At 54.6% G+C, this 18690-nt stretch overlaps 1 protein-coding gene across 2 annotated transcripts in view; it reads left to right on the forward strand.

The window, feature by feature from the left end:
* PPM1F (protein phosphatase, Mg2+/Mn2+ dependent 1F) overlaps window positions 1-13371 on the forward strand; it is a 32856-nt gene extending 19485 nt beyond the window's left edge. For both annotated transcript variants that reach the window (XM_007974910.3, XM_073006969.1), the window contains 3 exons: window positions 1934-2077; window positions 6837-6930; window positions 9285-13371. In XM_007974910.3, the coding sequence (XP_007973101.2) occupies window positions 1934-2077; window positions 6837-6930; window positions 9285-9664 (618 nt within the window). In that variant the 3' untranslated portion in view covers window positions 9665-13371. The remainder of the gene's footprint in view (window positions 1-1933; window positions 2078-6836; window positions 6931-9284) is intronic.
* Window positions 13372-18690: the final 5319 nt, after the last annotated feature.

Consider the following 18690-nt stretch of genomic DNA (forward strand, 5'->3'; position numbering starts at 1 on the left):
TACTCACAGTTCCCGAGAGGAGGGGCCACGCCTCACAGGGCCGTGCATGGGAAGCACTGAGGTAGTCGGGACGCAGAAGGAAGAGAGGGAAGCTGGGTCAGAGCCTTCTCTGCATCCTCCCCAGGTGTTTGCTGTCTTGAGGAATCAGCTGGCCCGGGAAGGGGCAGCCCCTCCAGGACCAGCAAGGCCCCAAGATGTCAAAGCATCGTAAAAGGGGGAATATGTAAAACGTGATTAATCTACTGCCTGCCTCCCCTTTCTCCTCTAGGCAGGGTCTCAGCAGACTACCGATGTCCTCTGGGAACGCTCCTTCCTCGGGAGTTACAGCCACGTGTAGGGATGAGGCATTTGTTTCTGAAAGAAGAAAGAACACAAATGCATCAGGCCCTTCCTCTGTGAACTTACACACTCTGAACCTCACCAGCAGAATTTCACTAGGTCCTCCTTGTAGCCCTGTGAGGTGAATACTAACATTGTACCCGTTGTAGACATCGGGAAACTGAGGCTCAGATTGCCCTAATGAGAAGACACCAGGGGAAAGGTGCACTTTTGTCACATGCACTGAGCACAGACCTTCGTGGAAATTAGCAGAGCCGGGCTTTGCATCTCAATAGAAAACCGTGCAGTCTCTGCAGCTGCAAGGACCCCAGTGAAAAGCAATCAGGCCTCCACTCCTGGCCCCTCACCTCACTCCACCCCCCAGGAAGTGACAAAGGCCTCTGAGCTCAAGGCTGCCTCTCTGAGTAGAAAAGGGATTCTCTGAAGCAGGCATAACCGCTTTATTGAGGCTGAGCACAGTGGCTCATGCCTGTAATCCCAGCACTTTGGGAGGCAGAGGCTGGTGGATCACTTCAGGTTAGGAGTTTGAGACCAGCCTGGCCAATGTGGTGAAACCTCATCTCTACTAAAAATACAAAAATCGGGTGTTGGCTCACACCTGTAATACCAGAACTTTGGGAAACTGAGGTCGGTGGATCACTTGAGATCAGGAGTTTGAGACCAGCCTGGCGAAAATGGTGAAACTCTGCCACTGCTAAAAATAATTTTAAAAATTAGCCAGGTGTGGTGGCACGTGCCAGTAGTCCCAGTTACTCGGGAGGCTGAGGCATGAGAATCACTTGAGCCCAGGAGATGGAGGTTGCAGTGAGCCAAGACTGTGCCACTGCACTCCAGCCTAGGCGGCAGAGCAAGACTTTGTCTCTAAATAAATAAATAGCTGGGCACAGTGACTCACGCCTGTAATCCTAGCACTTTGGGAGGCCAAAGCAGGCAGATTGCCTGAACTCAGGGGTTCAAGACCAGTCCGGCAAATGTGCAAAACCCCATCTCTACTAAAAACACAAAAAATTAGCCGGGCATCGGGGTGTATGCCTGTAATCTCAGCTAGTCGGGAGGCTGAGGCAGGAGAATCACTTGAACCTGGGAGGCGAAGGTTGCAGTGAGCCGAGATTGCGCCATTGCACTCCAGCCTGGTTGACAGAGCGAGACTCTGTCTCAAAAAAATAAATAAACGTCTTTATTGAGATACAATTGACACTTAGTAAGTGGTGCATATTTAAAGTCCACAATTTGGCAAGTTTTGGCTTATACGCATGTACACCTGTGGATTCCTCACCACAGTAACGGGAGTATTTATCACCCCCGGCAGCTTCATCCTGCCCCATGTCATCCTCTGCCCTTCCCTGCGCACTCCCCAGACAGCCCCTCATCTCCTTTCTGACACTGCAGACAGTTTGCATTTTCCAGAGGTGGATGTGAACGGGGAGCTGCAGGATGCGCTCTCCTGTCCCTCAGTGTGAAGTTCAGTACGAGCCATTGCGTGGCTCAGCGGTTCTGCCCATTTCTGGCTAAGGTTCAGCCTGCACCGCATGTGCCTGCAGTGCAGACCTGTCCCCACGTCCTGTCAACTCTCATGGGCCCTCTCTCCCTGCAGCGGCTGCAGAGCGGCACCACAGGTGTGTGTGCGCTCATTGCAGGAGCGACCCTGCACGTCGCCTGGCTCGGGGACTCCCAGGTCATTTTGGTACAGCAGGGACAGGTGGTGAAGTTGATGGAGCCACACAGACCAGAACGGCAGGTAAGGGGATCCCTCTGCCCAGGCCCAGGATATTCCCGGCCACCATCATGCTGGACCCACAGGGGAACCCCAGCCTGGGAACCTCAGGAAGTACTAATCCTGGCACCTTTCAAGAGGGAGGGCTCCCCACCTGACTTGAGTCCCAAGGGGTCCCACGTGAGCCCTTCCTGAGAGCTCTGTGGGTCACAGCTATATGGAGCCCAGAGCTCCAGGGGAGAGCAGAGCCCTCTGCACTGACAGGCATCCCAGTGCAGTCAGCGCAGCCCAGTGCAAACCAGAACCTGTCCTACACATGGACAAGGAGGCCACAGGCTGTGGATGAGGGGTCCTCGGGGAAGTGACGCTGCCCCGGGACTGGAGGGAACCTGGCTTGGGGCTGTACTGAGTAGAGGCTACCTGGGACCCTGGCACTCAGGTCATTACCTGGACATGAAGATGACAGTCTCACTCAGACCTCTTCTCACAAGACTGTCTCGTCCATGTGTCTCCTGAGGTCAGATTGCGAGCATTTAGATACCATGGAATGACTGTTTATCCCTCAAACCCCACTTTTCCCACATGCTGCTCTCCACTAGTTATGTTGGATTAACCATGCACATGGTGGATAATTCTACATCAGCACATAGGAGCACTCATCCTTTCTTGGGGCTGTGGACATTGCATGCATCATGCAGTCCCTTGTGGGTGAGCATGAAGATCTTTTCAGTCTTTCGGTATTGAAAACAATGCATCTGTACCTACTTTGTGCAGCATTAATTGCTCAGAGTCAAGTGTATCTGTATCTGTAGGACACATCCCCAGAAGTGGGATGGCTGGGTTGGAACTGATGCATGTACAGTCTGGGTAGATTTCTCAAGCTGCCCACCTCAGGCCATGCCAGCCTGGGCTGGCACTACATGCCCAAGGCTACATGTGGGGACTGTCCATTTCCTCACAGTCCCACCAGCCTGCAGGATTCTTCCTGTCAGGTAAGAAGGCTGTCTTGGGGCAATTGTTAAGTTTGCTTTTCTGTTACAGAGTGAGTTTGAGCATCTTTTCAAAAGCTGAAGATCATTTACACAGCCTTTCCTGCAAACACTGTTTTTTCCTTTGCCTGTTTTTCTTACCAGTTTATAGGTTCCTTGTATATGTTAAGGAGATTGGTTCATTATCTGTGATTTGCAGATATTTTTCCATGCATCTTTTCTCTTTTATTTTTGTGTATGGGCTTTTGCTACATGGAAGTTTTGTTTTTCTGTAGTTGAGTTGAGTAGTCTTTCTTTTTGTGGCTTCTGGGTTTGGAAAGCACGGCAGAGATCACCAGGACTCGATGATTGTAACAGTCAGGGGCAGCCGCGTTCCTTGGCCCTTCACCGCGGCTTATGGTCTGGGCTGGGCCCCTGTACGTCCTCTCCCCATTGTACAGAGGAGAAAACTGAGGCTCAGTCACTTGCCCAGAGCACACTGCCAAAGTCACAGATAGTCTCTGCCACTCTTCTGCCTCCGCCATCGGGGAATTTGGCACCTGCTGCCTAGTGGGCTCTCCTCCCCAGGACGTGCAGTCAGATAAAATGTGGCCAAGTCAGGATTCTTGCTGGGCCCACTCCCACCTGCTGCTTGCACACCTGCAGGCTCAGCATTCAGCACCCCCTTAAAGCCCAGTGGGGACTTTGTTCAAACACTGCCTGAGCCCTGCAGTATGGCGCCATGGCAGAGCATGGACAGACGGCCTTGCCTGGTCCCAGCTCCACCACTTCCAAGTCCATCACATGGGGGTCCCTGGAGGTTTGGGCTAAGGATTGTGTGGGCCAGTGCATGTGGAGTGCAGAGATCAGAGCCTGCACAAGAGAAGCACACACAAGGGTCTGTGTTCTTGGCTGCAGCCTACTTGGGCCAAGGAGTTCAGATCCAGTGCCCTGCCACCATGCTCTGTAGGCTTGGCCCCTCCTGCTGTGATGCTGATCACAGCCCTCCACCCTAGAGAATTAATCACAGATCCAGGCCAAGGTTCTGCCACAAAAACAAGCATCATGTCGGTTACAAGGGCAAGAAACTGGCCTCAACCTGGTGAGCTTCAGCGGGGGTCCAGCAGCGGCCCAGAGCAGCTTCGAGGAGTACATGGGGAGTTCATGGTGCTCTGCCTTGTTCTGCAGCTGTCTGAACAGTCTCCTGCCTCTGCACTCAGTTCAGCCTCCAAGCACTGAGTACCCACTCTGCACAGGATACTTTGTAGAGGCAGTGAGATAACACAGGACCCACTTCCTGCCTCTGAGTCTAATGGGGGAGCAGGAGGAGGGCAAGGACCTGGGTAGGATGTAGCAGAGATGAATGGAATGGAGTCGCATCTCAGGCAGATGCAACTCCTGCAGGCCAGGGGAGAGGCCAGGAGGAAAGGGCAGGTTATGCTAGAATCGGGGCCAGGTGTGGTGGTGTGCCTCAAGTGATCCTCCCACCTCTCAAGCCTTAGGAGACAGGAGGATGGCTTGAGCCCTAGAGGTGGAGGCTGCAGTGAGCTATGTTCATGACACTGCACTCCAGCCTTGGCAACAGAGCGAGACCCTGTCTCCAAAACCAAACAACCAACCAACCAAAATCAGTGAGTAGGAGACTCATGGGGAAGTCCGGGAGAAGACCCCTTAGCTGGGGATGTGTTAGTCCTGGACCAGGCTGAGCTTGGCTAGTGTGTAATGGAGGCAGGAGCCACTGGAGGGGAGGAGGACCCAGGTGCAGGGCCAGGGTTAGAGGGGTGAGCCCAGGGAACCTGCGCAGCCAGGGTTGGCGCAGCCTGTCCAGCACAGGAGATGGGGCATGGTGGGAGAGGGGATCACAGGCTTCAGGTAGGAAGGTTCTCAGCTGAGAAAGCCTGCATGGCCCCCTGCTGGGGAGAGCCCACCTCCAGAGGGCATGGGGAGCAGATTGCAGTTCATCCTCCATCACCCGCCCACATGCCTGCCTCTAGGACATTGAGGGGCTGGAGTGGGCTGGGGTGTGTGGGAGACAGAAGCAGAGAAAGGCTCCTGATTCTCCCTGGAGCCTCCCACACTCACAGCCCCTCCCCAGGGAATGCCTCTGAGGCAAGGGGAGGAGGCGCTGCTTCCTCTGCAGCTCCTTGCTGTCTGCAGGCATCGTCACGCGTGTGTGGGCACATATATGTGTGAACATTCGTGCGTACTGTGTGTTCGTCCACCTGCCTCTCCCCACGCCCTTTCTCCTCCCCTCTTCTTCGCTCTCTCCTGCTCTTCCCTCCTTCCTGGTCCTCCTTGCCTTTCCCTTGCCCTGCTCAGACCCCAGAGGTGGCAGATCTTAGACCCAGAGAGAGCCCTGAGGTCCCTGTTTCTGCCTCCTTCATGGCTTGATTCCCCAGCTCAGCTGGGACAGGAGCACCCAGCCCACCAGGCTGGTCCAGTTGCCACACAGGCTCATGGCTGCGGCATCCAGGAAGGCCAGGACTCCTGCAAACCCACATCATTCCCACCACGATGCCCTCTGCAGGGGAGCCACACGAGGAGGCCTCGTCTTTGGTGCAGGTGTCTGGAGAGGGCTCCCTCTCCCAGGCCTCCCGCAGTGCATGTCCATCTGCTCTGGGGAGGGGATTGGCTGATACCCCAATCTGTCTAGGGGACACCATCACCTGGGGCATCAGAGTTCTCATGCCCAGCTGGTGCTGTGCCTGGGGACTAGGAGGGCTGGTGCTGCATGGGGTCAGGAGGTTTACCTGATAAGGGAAACTGGTAAAGGATGCCCTCTTTCCCCAGTAGACTTGGGAGGTACCTCACTCCCAGGGTGCCTCCATCACTCTGTCAGGGATGCTGCTGTGCAGGCTTCAGGCAGCAAACTGTCATCGGGGCAGCCTCTCCCTCGGGCAGAGGCTGATAGGACCAAAGAGGTTTCTAGAGGACTTGTGGCTGGACCAAGCCTCTGTCCTGTCCCTGGAGGAACCCAGGCCTGGAGTGTTGTGGTCCCCAGGTGAGTGGAGACTGTGCCTGGGCTGAGCTTGGGTAGAGGAGGATAAGAACTAGGTGGGGCACAGTGGCTCACACCTGAATCCCAACACTTTGGGAGGCCGAGGAGGGCGGATCTTGAGGTCAGGAGTTCGAGACCAGTCTGGCCAACTTGGCAAAACCCCATCTCTAATAAAAACACAAAAAAATTAGCCAGGCATGGTGGCAGGCCCTTGTAGTCCCAGCTACTTGGAAGGCTGAGGCAGGAGAATCACTTGAACCCAGGAGGCAGAGGTTGCAGCGAGCCAAGATCATGCCACTGCACTCCAGGCTGGGCGACAGAGCGAGACTCTGTCTCAAAAAAAAAAAAAAAGAACTGGGTGGGCACAGGCTGCCGTCAGGGCCTGGCTCAGGCTTCCCTGCTGTGTGACCACTCATGTCACATGTTCTGTGTTGGCCCAGCAGCTTTCAGGGCAGGGACAGTGTCCCCGAGCTAGAGACAGGGAAGCAGAGGGATCTGCTGTCTGTGTCAGGCTCGCAAGCCTGGTGAGTGCCTCCCTGACCCAGAATGCTGCATAGGGGTGCAGGCACTGCTAGGTGGCCTCAGGTGGTCCGTTCATTTTACCATTTGTGCAACTAAAGGACTGTGGGTTGTGTACAATTTCTAACTGTTTTTAATGACCCTAGTTTGGGTGCATCTCTGAGCCTCCTGGCTTTGTTCAAGTGCTGTGGCTTTGAATGCCATCTTAGAAGCAGCTCTGCCTCTGCTCAGGTAGCAGCAGGGAGCTCCACACCCCATCCCCCGGCCCTGGCCCCCGACTCTGGCTGTGTTTCTGCAGGATGAGAAGGCACGCATTGAAGCATTGGGTGGCTTTGTGTCTCACATGGACTGCTGGAGAGTCAACGGGACCCTGGCCGTCTCCAGAGCCATTGGTGAGAGCCAAAGAGGCCGACCCAAGTGAGAGAAGGTCTCTCGGAAGCCCAGGCCTCTGGAGTGTGGCCCGCAGCTCACCAGGGGTTCAGGGAGGCAGTGCGGTGGGCCGAGGGGATTTGTCATGCACTGGGGTGATATCCTCCTCGTGTGAAGGGAACAGGGCAGATTCAGAGACTGCAGCACGAGTGATTGAGTGTAAGTTACACTGTATGTTATTATCTCACCTAAAACAGCTCCTACAAATCTCTTAGAAACCTATGGCTCGCTACCCTGTGGGCTGGAAGTAAAGCTTCCAGTATTCCAGAGATGAGGTTTATCCTCCTGCATTCATGCTGACGATCCTTTTTTCTCTTTTGGGAAAAATGTGGGTTCGCTGGCCAGGGTGGCTCGTGCCTGTAATTCTAGCACTTTGGGAGGCCGAGGTGGGTGGATTACCTGAGGTCAGGAGTTCGAGACTAGCCTGTCTAATATGATGAAACCCCATCTGTACTAAAAAATACATATATACAAAAAATTAGCCAGGCGTGGTAGTGAGCCCCTGTAATCCCAGCTACTCGGGAGGCTGAGGCAGGAGAATCGCTTGAACCCAGGAGGTGGAGGTTGCAGTGAGCTGAGATCACGCCACTGCACTCCAGCCTGGGTAACAAGGAAAACTCTGTCTCAAAAAACAATAATAATAATAAAAATTTTAAAAAGTAATGGATTTGGCTGGGCGTGGTAGCTCACACCTGTAATCTCTACAAATTCTCTACAAAAAATACAAAATTAGCTGGGTGTGGTGGCACGCGCCTGTAATCCCAGTTACTTGGGAGGCTGAGGCAGGAGAAGCACTTGAACCTGGAGGCAGAGGTTACAGTGAGCCAAGATCGTGCCACTGTACTCCAGCCTGGGCAACAGAGCCAGACTATGTCTCAAAAGAAAAAAAAAAACTAGCCAGGCGTAGTGGCTCATGCCTGTAATCCCAGCACTTTAGGGAGCCGAGGCAGGCAGATCACCTGACATCAGGAGTTCGAGACCAGCCTGACCGACATGGTGAAACCCTATCTCTACTAAAAATACAAAAAAAAAAAAAATGAGGCCGGGCGCGGTGGCTCAAGCCTGTAATCCCAGCACTTTGGGAGGCCGAGACGGGCGGATCACGAGGTCAGGAGATCGAGACCATCCTGGCTAACACGGTGAAACCCCGTCTCTACTAAAAAGTACAAAAAACTAGCCAGGCGAGGTGGCGGGCGCCTGTAGTCCCAGCTACTCCGGAGGCTGAGGCAGGAGAATGGCGTAAACCCGGGAGGAGGAGCTTGCGGTGAGCAGAGATCTGGCCACTGCACTCCAGCCTGGGTGACAGAGCCAGACTCCGTCTCAAAAAAAAAAAGAAAAAAAAAAAAAAAAAAAAAAAATGAGCCAGGCATGGTGGTGCATGCCTGTAATCGCAGCTACTCGGGAGACTGAGGCAGGAGAATCACTTGAACCCGGGAGGCAGAGGTTGCAGTGAGCCAAGATTGTGCCACTGCACTCCAGCCTGGGCGACAAGAGCGAAACTCCATCTCAAACAAAAAAAAATGGCCAGGCGCAGTGGCTCAAGCCTGTAATCCCAGCACTTTGGGAGGCCAAGATGGGTGGATCACGAGGTCGGGAGATCGAGACCATCCTGGCTAACACGGTGAAACCCCGTCTCTACTAAAAAATACAAAAAACTATCCGGGCGAGGTGGTGGGCGCCTGTAGTCCCAGCTACTCAGGAGGCTGAGGCAGAGGAATGGCGTGAACCCGGGAGGCGGAGCTTGCAGTGAGCTGAGATCCGGCCACTCCACTCCAGCCTGGGCGACAGAGCGAGACTCCTTCTCAAAAAAAAAAAAAAAAAAAAGTAGTGGGTCCAGTCTGCATCTCATTGTCTCAGCATGCAGTCACTGCCAGGTCTCAGGCTGCGCGCCCCGTGACCACACCTGCTCCTTCCTGGTACTTAAAAAAATCTCTCCCTCCCCAGCTGATTGCCAGGGATTTGGCACCTATCCCTCTGACCCCTCTGAAACATTCTGTCCCTTTTGGCAGATGTGGCACCTTCTTGACAGCCCCTCTTCAGGCTGTGTCTTTCATTGTGTCTCTGGACACTCCAGGAAGCGAGGCCAGGATGGGGCAGCTAGGGCAGAGAAAGGGGAGCTCACAGGCCAAGGTCAGGGGGTTCCATTCCCAGGCAAGCGGGAAGCACTGGGCAGTTTGCATAAAGGAGCGATAGACCCCATGAGAGCAGGTTAGTCTCTGTCCCCGCAGGACGTGAGGCAGACTCTGGGCCTGGGTGGGTAGGGAGGAAGCTGCGGACACTGTGGTCCTCTGACCCGGGCTCTTCTCTGCCTGTCTAGGGGATGTCTTCCAGAAGCCCTACGTGTCTGGGGAGGCCGATGCAGCTTCCCGGGCGCTGACAGGCTCCGAGGACTACCTGCTGCTCGCCTGCGATGGCTTCTTTGATGTCGTACCCCACCAGGAAGTTGTTGGCCTCGTCCAGAGCCACCTGATGAGGCAGCAGGGCAGCGGGCTCCATGTTGCTGAGGAGCTGGTGTCTGCAGCCCGGGAGCGGGGCTCCCACGACAACATCACGGTCATGGTGGTCTTCCTCAGGGACCCCCAAGAGCTGCTGGAGGGTGGGAACCAGGGAGCAGGGGACCCCCAGACAGGTGGGAGGAGCCAGGACTTGCCGTCCAGCCTTCCAGAACCTGAGACCCAGGCTCCACCAAGAAGCTAGGTGGTCCAGGCCGCTGTCCTCCCCTTCCTCCCGCCCTTGTCCTTCTCTCCCTCAGAGGCTTCAGGACCCAACAGGTGGCAGGAAGTGGACAGGGCGCCCGCCCCACAGTGCTTTCCCCAGCACTCCAGAGCCACTCGGGATGCCCCCCACAGCCCGTCCTGGTGGCTGTGGAACTGCACTGGGTGGCAGGCAGATGGTGGAAGGCAGCCTAGGAGACCACACCAAAGAGAAGATGGACCGGCTCTTGCTCCCAGCTCCCATGGGGCCCGGGGTGGGACCAGAAGTCATAGGTGCCCAACGGCAGCCAAACCAAAGACACCGGTGTGCGTGGAGCAGCATGGTCATGCATGTGGGACCCTGGGGCAGCCCCAGGAGCCAAACTCTTGAAGCTCCCCCTGGGTCAGGCCCAGCAGCGGGGTGACCAGCCCCAGTTTCCCATTGCTCCTCTCTGCGGCCGGGGCTGGGTGGGTTCATATTTACAGATATGCCCAGCCAGTCCTGATCGGCCACACCGGTGTCCCAAGAGGAGAGCGCAGCAGGGCCAGGGTCTGTTCTGTAGCAGCCACCCCCCTGCCCCTGCTCCAGGGCAGCCGTGATGTGCTTGGGCCCACCAGGGCCTTCCGGGCTGCTCTCTTGCCTGAGCTCAGAACCGGCGATGCACATGTGTCTTTTGTTGGTGTGTTTGTTTGTTTTTTTTTTTTTTCCAGGGAGGTCTAATTCAGAAGCAGTATTCAAGGTTTTCTCTTTATCAGTGCCAAGATGACCTGTTGTGTCATATAATTTAAGCAGAGCTTAGCATTTATTTTATTCTTTAGAAAACTTAAGTATTTACTTTTTTAAAGCTATTTTTCAAGGAACTTTTTTTGCAGTATTATTGAATTTATTTTCTAAATCAGGATTGAAACAGGAATTTTTCCAGGTGGTGTTAATAAGCCATTCAAGTGCCTTACACAGCTTTGAAGAAACTAGGACTGCAGTGGGCTTGGATAGGCCCATTGAGGTTTTTAGAAAAGCAGGATTTGTTTTGTTAGGGAGGCATGATTTTGGTGAGATATTTCTGGAAGAGTTTTCCGCCTCTTTGTGATGCTGAGCACCCCCAAGGTTCCCCCCCACCCCAGGTGACTGGCAGGAGCTGCGACTGCCGTGTGGTGGTGCCTGGGCCCGACAGCGGGGCTCTGGGCATCCCAGGTGACTTTGGCCCATCTGCCTGCATTCCCACGCCCTCGGGCCTGGCTGGATCCCAGGCAGAGGGACCTTGCTGCTGTGTGATTGGAACATTCCCAAATGTCTTGTGAATTTGTAATCGAATTGGTCTCATTGGGAAAGACGCTTAATTAAGAGACTCAGGCAAGCGCAGAGGCAGCCCGTGGGTCTCTGGCTTAGTCTGGAGGCAGCGGGGATGCTGCTGGGAGTCCATGGCACAGGCCACAGCCCCTCACCTTGCCACGGTGGCTGGTAGCATGCCTGTCTTGCTCTGCCCCATGCCCTGAGCAGGCATGAGAGCTCCATGTCCCCTAGCGCACCCTGAGACAGGGCTGACAAGCGACGGTCCTGGGTGCCTCAGGGAGCTCACTGAGGGTGTGTGAAGTTGAAAGTGGCAAGGCTGTCAGGTAGAGGGAAGAGGTCAGGTGGCTAGGGGAGGACTCAGAGGCCTCCTGCAGGGCCAAGCACTACAGAAAGGGCTGAGCTGGAGGTTGGCAGGGCTGCTCCAGGCAGGTCAGAGCAGGGCAGGGGGAGGAGAGGAGAAAGGGAGGAAGCTGGGCTGTGTGGTCTCCATAGAGGCATTCAGAGTCTACCTGCAGACAGCGGGAGCCCCAGGAAGGTCTGCACAACTGTACCCCAAGCACCTCGGCCTCCTCTCAGCTTGCTGAGGAGGCACACTAGAGCCGCCTTCCTGACGGGAGCACTCTGTCCCGTAAGGAGCGGGGAGCCAGGCTTGCTGGGGCCCCACCTGCACACCCAGCCTTACCCTGCATTCTCACAGCACAGATCAGGTTGAGACCATGCAGTTGATGCATTGCTTAAGGTCTCTTACAAAAAAAATACCTTACACATAGTCACTGTCATTCAGACATTCAGAGAATGGTTGGCCACCAACAATGACCAAATATTGCTTGGCTTAACTTGAAGGCCTGCTGTCTCCTTCTAGGGGTCAGCATCCAGAGTCCTGGTGCCCTCTCAGCACAGGCCCCCCCAGACACAGGGACGCAGCTCCACCCTCACCACCAGCCCACCCTGCCTGTGGGCATAACCTTGACGAAGGGAGAGAATGATTGGCATCTGCTTTTCTCTTTTCTTTGCTAATAATTATGTTCCTGGCTGCCAAGAGTAGAGTTTCACCCTGTGGAAGTTCGGCTCATATCACCTGGTGGTCTGATTCATACCTTAGCCTGAGGCTCCACCAGAAGATCTTGCAGCCTCAGTGTATGGGAAACCCTTTCCCCAGGCTTGTCCCAGTGCCACCGCTCCCCACCCCTGAGCCAGGACCCCAGAGGATGGCCATGCCCCATGCCTGGCAGAGGTCTGGTGCCAGCACTGGGAGCTGCTCTGCCCTTGCCTTGGGGCCGAGGGAGCCCTCATCCACCCCTGCACAGCAGCTGGGCACAGAGGAGCGCTCTTCCATCTTGACCAGGACTGCACCGAGAAGCACCAGGTGTCTTCAGCCTCCAGCCTCCTGGGCGACCTTCTCTTCCAGCCACAGTCCCATGAGGGCCCCAAGCCAGGGACATTTGTCTGTAAATTGTAATCCTTTCTCCAACCCAGCTCTCCACTTGCTCCTTGTGTGAGCTGAGCAGGCAGTGCACCTCTGAGTGTCCCTTTTGTAAGGCCCCGGGGTTGCACTGAGTCTGCAGAGGCCCCGACCTCCTGGAACACTGTGGGTGCAGGTGAGCCAGCATGTCCTAGGGAGATATTGCCAGCACATGGGGCCCTCCCGCCGCCAGCACCAGCGGGGTGGAGTGGTTAAGTGTTATTAGTGTCTATTATTAAAATTAAGTGGGCTGAAAAAGAATGGAGCTCCAGATACCAGCACTGTATATGAAATACAAAAGCTGGGGAAGTGGGGCCTGCCTTACAGGTGTGGCTGACTGAGCCGAGGCCTGCAGGGGTGGGGGCGGTCCCTCAGAATCCCAGAGGCAGCCCCAACCTCAGAACCCAGGATAGGAAATGGGTGTGTTTAGTGGGGAAAGGGACAGGGTGTGGGTGGCAGGGCCAGCATGCAGCCCCCTCCCTCTCCCCTCCTCTCTCGTGGTGAGCCCAGCATGGGCACCGGGCCACCTCAGCCATGTTCCCGGGGCTGGGAGGACAGCTCTGGCCCTTCCTAGGCCTAGCCTCACCCCAAGCTAAATGTAAGCCCGTTGGACTCTGTTAAAGGAAGCAGTATTTTGGGTTCGATTCTGCCTCTGTAGCTCAAAGGGGGCGGCCCCGAGAGTCCTGTGCGTTCTGCCAAAAGCTATGCCAAGTCCATAGCTTTGCCAAATGCACGGAGCTTTGCCATTCCAGTGTGGTGCAGGCCTTGCCAAGGGTTTATCTGCATGCGTCTCGGTGGGCTTCTCCTGCATGGGAGTTGTGTTCCTGTGCAAGGGGGAGCCTTGCTCCAGGACAGGATGACTGTCTTCCCTGTTCTTAGGGACAAGTCCCAAGATGCCAGAAAGGCAGTCTCCCAAGGGCCCACCATGCAGAAGTGTCAATAAACCACGAGTTCTGAACTCTGTCGCCCGAGTCCTGCCTTCTTCCTGACTTCTGAGCATCTTGTCCCCTTTGATGTCCAGGATGTGTTTGGAAGCTGCTTTAATATTGGGGACCATCTGCAAGTCTTGTGAAGCAAGCAGACAAATTCTGGAGAGAGCCCTGGTGGCCTGCACCCCCCGGTCTGGCCGGCAGCCTTATTTTCCTCCCTGAGGGGCTCTGAGCCCACCCCACCATCAGCAGGAAGGTGACAGACAGGAAAGGGATTAAGCCCCTGAACATCACACTGGGGAGCCACAGGAGCATTGAGGACCCTCATTTTATCCAGGAGCCTGATGTGCCCCAGGCGGTTCCATCCTAAGGATGGAGACCCTCTGACATGACGCTCTTGAGACCCACCATTTATACCCTCCTGGCACCTCCTGAGGCCAGGTGCAGTGGTGCACACCTGTAATCCCAGCACTTTGGGAGGCTGAGGTAGGAGGATCTCTTGAGCTCAGGAGTTTGAGACCAGCCTGGGCAACATAGGCAGTTCCCCATCTCTACAAATAATCAAAAAATTCTCTTGATTGAGAAAGGAACCAAAGATTAAAAGGCAGTGAAGAATTGGGGACTCTGAGAAGGGAGACTTTCCAAGGCTTGGACCCCTTAGAAGCTTTGCAGCCTAGGGGCACTTGACCCTTGTGTGATAAGCCGAATCCTCTTTGTCTTAGGTGGTGACTTGGTGGCTGGCTCATGGGCACAAGCCTGTAGTCCCAGCTACTTAGGAGACTGAGGCAGGAGGATTGCTTAAGTTTGAGGAGCTTGAGGCTGCAGTGAGCTAGGATTGCACCACTGCACCCCATCCTGGGTGACAGAGCGAGACCCTGTCTCAAAGAACAAAGCACTGAGCCTTTCTTCTGCCCCACCCCGCTCCCGCCACCCCACTCCCCAATCCTCGAAGCCTGCGTGGCACTTGTCCCACATGGGAGCTCGGCTGCTGCCCAGAAGCAAGTTCACTGCTGGTGCTTCCCAAGGGTCAGGATTACAGGGGGTTCTTTTTTCCTCCCTGCTTTAGGTTTTCTTCTAAATCCTAATTTTTTTAGTACAGTAAACATGCTTTAAAAATGCTTTTATGTAATCTGTCATGGGAATTTTAAGGAAAAAAATAAAATAAAAATGTCTTAACAAAAGACCTGGAGAGATCCACCAGCAGTTGGGGTGGGCAGTGCTAAGCCCTGAGGTTCTGGTAGAGAACAGGAATGGCCTTGGTGGCTGCACTAGGTGGAGGAGTGAGCCTGAGGGGGTGGGGGGCAGCGCTTCAGTGGTGGGCAAGCCTCACTGTTCCTGGTGAAAGGGACTGGCCCCTGATGGCTGCTTGGACAGATACCGGGAACCCACCTCAGGACCACCACATCTGATGGAGTTTAGGGAACCCCCAACAAGGCCTGCCCACGTGCCTCCCTTTGCTCTAGACCTGTGGCCCCCAACCACAACCTCCAGTCCAGACCTCTGTAGCCTCACCCACCCAAGGGCGGCCGGCAGCAGAGTGCAGGGCCTTGGCCCGAGCACTGCTGCTGGTCGCTTAGCAGACTGGAGCACTGGTTCCCCCTGAACCCACAGGATGGCACGCCCGGGCCCAGTCCCATGTGGCTGCAGCTCCTAGCACATGTGAAACTGCTCTTGGAGACGACTTCAGAGCCTTCTCAGTGCCCTCAAGGGGTCAGTATTGAAACAGCCAGTCGTGGGACTCTGTCGTCCAGTCCTTCAGCGCATGTTGGCCAAGTGTTTGCCACGCTGCTGCAGGTGCTGGGACAAGGGATGACGAAGCAGCCCATGAGCCAGCCACCATGTCACCACCTAAGGCAAAGAGGATTCGGCTTATCACACAGGGGTCAAGTGCCCCAGGCCGCAAAGCTGCTAAGGGGTCCACGGCTTGGAAAGTCTCCCTTCTCAGAGTCCCCAGTTCTTCACTGCCTTTTGATCTTTGGTTCCTTTCTCAGTCAAGAGAAAGCAAGGCAGCAGGGGCCGGGAGACTCACCCTTGTGCTCCTGGCTGAGCTCAGGCTTCAAGGGCACACAGAAAACATCAGAAATGCCTCCCCCCAGACACTGCCCAGCCACGGCCCAAAGTGCTGCCTGAACTTCTCCTTAAAATGTAGGGGAGGCCCTCGTGCTTGTGGGCGCGTGGGAGCGGCTGACACAGGGCTGCCTGAACCCAATGCCTTCCCCACTCCCGCTTTGCCTGCATACCTCCTCTCTCCTGTCTGTAGCCTTATCTGTGCATTTTCTCCTAGTCCTTCCCAAGCCACCTGGGAGAGCTCTCAGTCCCCTCCCCCTGCTCCCCGCAATGCCTGCTGTCCAGGGCTGCAGCCTCCAACTCTCCAGGACCAGCGCCAGAAAGGCAGTTTTTTTTGTTTTTTGTTTTTTGTTTTTTGTTTTTTTTTGAGAGGAGTCTCGCTCTGCTGCCAGCCTGGAGTGCAGTGGCGCGATCTTGGCTCACTACAACCTCCACCTCCCAGGTTCAAGCAATTTCCCTGCTTCAGCCTCCTGAGTCGCTGGGACTACAGGTTTGTACCACCACACCCAGCTAATTTTTGTATAGAGATGGGGTTTCACCATGTTGGCCAGGATGGTCTTGATTTCTTGACCTTGTGATCCACCTGCCTCGGCCTCCCAAAGTGCTGGGATTATAGGCGTGAACCACCACGCCCAGCCAAAAGAAAGCTTTATGTGTCCATTGTGTCACAGAGAGGGCATCCTTAGGGAAGCAGGGGAACTAGCCCCAGATGCAAGAGCTGGGACCAGGCCCTGGGCCCCCCACCGCACCTATTCAATCATCCATGTCCTCCTCTCCCCACCCCTGTTCCTCTGAAACTCCCAGCAGGATCTCCTTCCTAAATACCTCCTGTCTTGACTGTTCCCTAGTGAACTGGCTTATGTGTCTGAAACTCGTCTTCACAGCCAGATGGTGGCTGGGTGCTCTCCCTCTGCCCCTTACTTTCACAGAGCTTGGATCCCGGAGAGCACCCTCTCTCAGGATCGCAGGGTGGAGGTGAGGGAGGCCCAAGGGACTGAGGGTGCACAGGCAGGCAGAGGGGCTGGAGCTGCCTGGCATCTACAGGGGGTTCACCCTTCACCCATGGGAGCAGGCCACAGTGTGGCAGGTGGGGGTGGGGCTGGAGGTGAAAGGGGTGTGAGCCAACCCCTCAGTCAGGAGGGGGAAAACCCTGGAGCTAAGTCCAGCACAGACAGGTAAGGCCATGGAGTCTGCCTGGGGGAAGGGGTGGGGAGCCGGGACGTTGGGTCTGGGCCTCAAACCCACCAAGTGGGGGCTTCAGCTGGTGGAAGGGAGCCCAAAACCAAGGTCTCCCGGGCAAGAGGTGATGTGAGGCTGAGCCGGGGAAACAGGCAAGAATCCTGGCTGGAAGGGCTGATGCCCGGCCTGCCCCAGAGTTCCCTCAGAAGGTCCCAGGATCCCAGCTGCCTTCTGGTCCTGCAGATCCCTCCTGTTCTCACCTGGCTGGTCTTGGGTGGAGCCAGGCTCTGAACCAGTTGAGGACAGGACCTCAGCTGGTGTGCTCCATACGCAAAACTGTCTTGAATCTGCTTCCTGGGACTTGGACTTCGGCATTCTGGACATCTGGACCTCCCACAGCCAAGCAGTGGGCACAAGCCCTTAAGAGCCAGTCCTGAGGATTTGTCCTACCCCCATAGAGGGTCCTGGCCAGGTGTGTTAGCTCCAGGAGCAGCGCAGGGGGCCATGGTGGCACCAGAGCCCCATCACAGGTAGGCCTCTCCTTGGACCACTGTCCTAGGCAGTCACTCTGGCCATAGTCAGGGGACCTCTTCCTCAGTCACTGCCCAGCCCCAGGAGGCTCAAAAGGCCCGCCTCTGGGATCCACTTCCTCCCTCTTCCCAGACCTTATCTACAAAAGGAATGGCAGCTCACTTCTACTCAGATTTTAAAATTTTTTTTAAGAGATAGGGTCTCTGTCACCAGGCTGGAATGCAAGTGGTGTGAACACGGCTCCCTGTACCTTCAACGTCCTGGGCTCAGGTGATCCTCCCACCTCAGCCTCCCAAACAGCTGGGACAATAGGTGTGCACCACCACGCCCAGCTGAGTTTTTCTTTCTCTTTTTTCTTCAGAGATGAGGTCTTGCTATGTTGCCCAGACTGGCCTAGTCATGATGATTTGAAAAGAGTCTCACTCTGTCCCCCAGGCTGGAGTGCAGTGGCGCCATCTCGGTTCACTGCAACCTCTGCCTCCCGGGTTCAAGCGATTCTTCTGCCTCAGCCACCAGAGTAGCTGGGATTATAGGCACATACCACCATGCCCAGCTAATTTTTGTATTTTTAGTAGAAATGGGGTTTCACCATGTTGGCCAGACTGGTCTCGAATTCCTGACCTCAAGTGATCCTCCCGCCTCAGCATCCCACAGTGCTGGAATTATGGGCGTGAGCCACTGTACCCATCCATTGTCAGCTTTTGGATGGCCTCTGTCCACACTCACTTTTATGAAAGCCACATGCACTCCAGCACAGTGTGGCATTCCTTCAAACTATTATCTAAACAATTACCATTACATGCATATTTCCAGGTAAAATGTTAAATGGATATAGAAACTTTAAAGGATATAAAGAGTGATTAAAATGTATTCTGTATTTCTTAAATTATAAAAGTAACAACATGACAAAACTTGGAAAACAGAGAAAAAGAAAAACAAGATTTAGTTTCAAGCATGGAACAGAATAGTTGAGATGTTTTAAAATGCAGTTTAAGGCCAGGCACGATGACTTACACCTGTAATCCCAGCACTTTGGAAGACTGAGGTAGGCAGATCATTTGAGGTCAGGAGTTCGAGACCAGCCTGGCCAACATGCTGAAATCAGTCTCTACTAAAAATACAAAAATTAACCAGGCATGGTGGTGGATGCCTGTAGTCCCAGCTACTCAGGAGGCTGAGGCATGAGAATAGCTTGAACCCAGGAGGAGGAGGCTGAAATCTCAGTGAGCTGAGATTGTGCCATTGCACTCCAGCCTGGGGGACAAAGCAAGACTCCGTCTCAAAAAAAAAAAAAAAAAAAATGCAGTTAAAAAATAAAACCTCTTGCAATAAAAGGCACCCTTTTTTGTCCAGGAATAACACAGAGAAGTTACTAGTTACTGAAGATGAAAAAGCACTAAGTGTAAAAGCTATAAATTTTGGAGTCAGAACTACATGTACTTTTTGTTTTGTTTTGTTTTGTTTTGTTTTTTGAGACTGAGTCTTGCTCTGTCACCTGGGCTGGAGTGCAATGGCGCAATCTTGGCTCACTGCAACATCTGCCTCCTGGGTTCAAGCAGTTCTCCTGCCTC

Source organism: Chlorocebus sabaeus, chromosome 19, assembly GCF_047675955.1.
Source record: "Chlorocebus sabaeus isolate Y175 chromosome 19, mChlSab1.0.hap1, whole genome shotgun sequence".
NCBI lineage: Eukaryota > Metazoa > Chordata > Mammalia > Primates > Cercopithecidae > Chlorocebus > Chlorocebus sabaeus.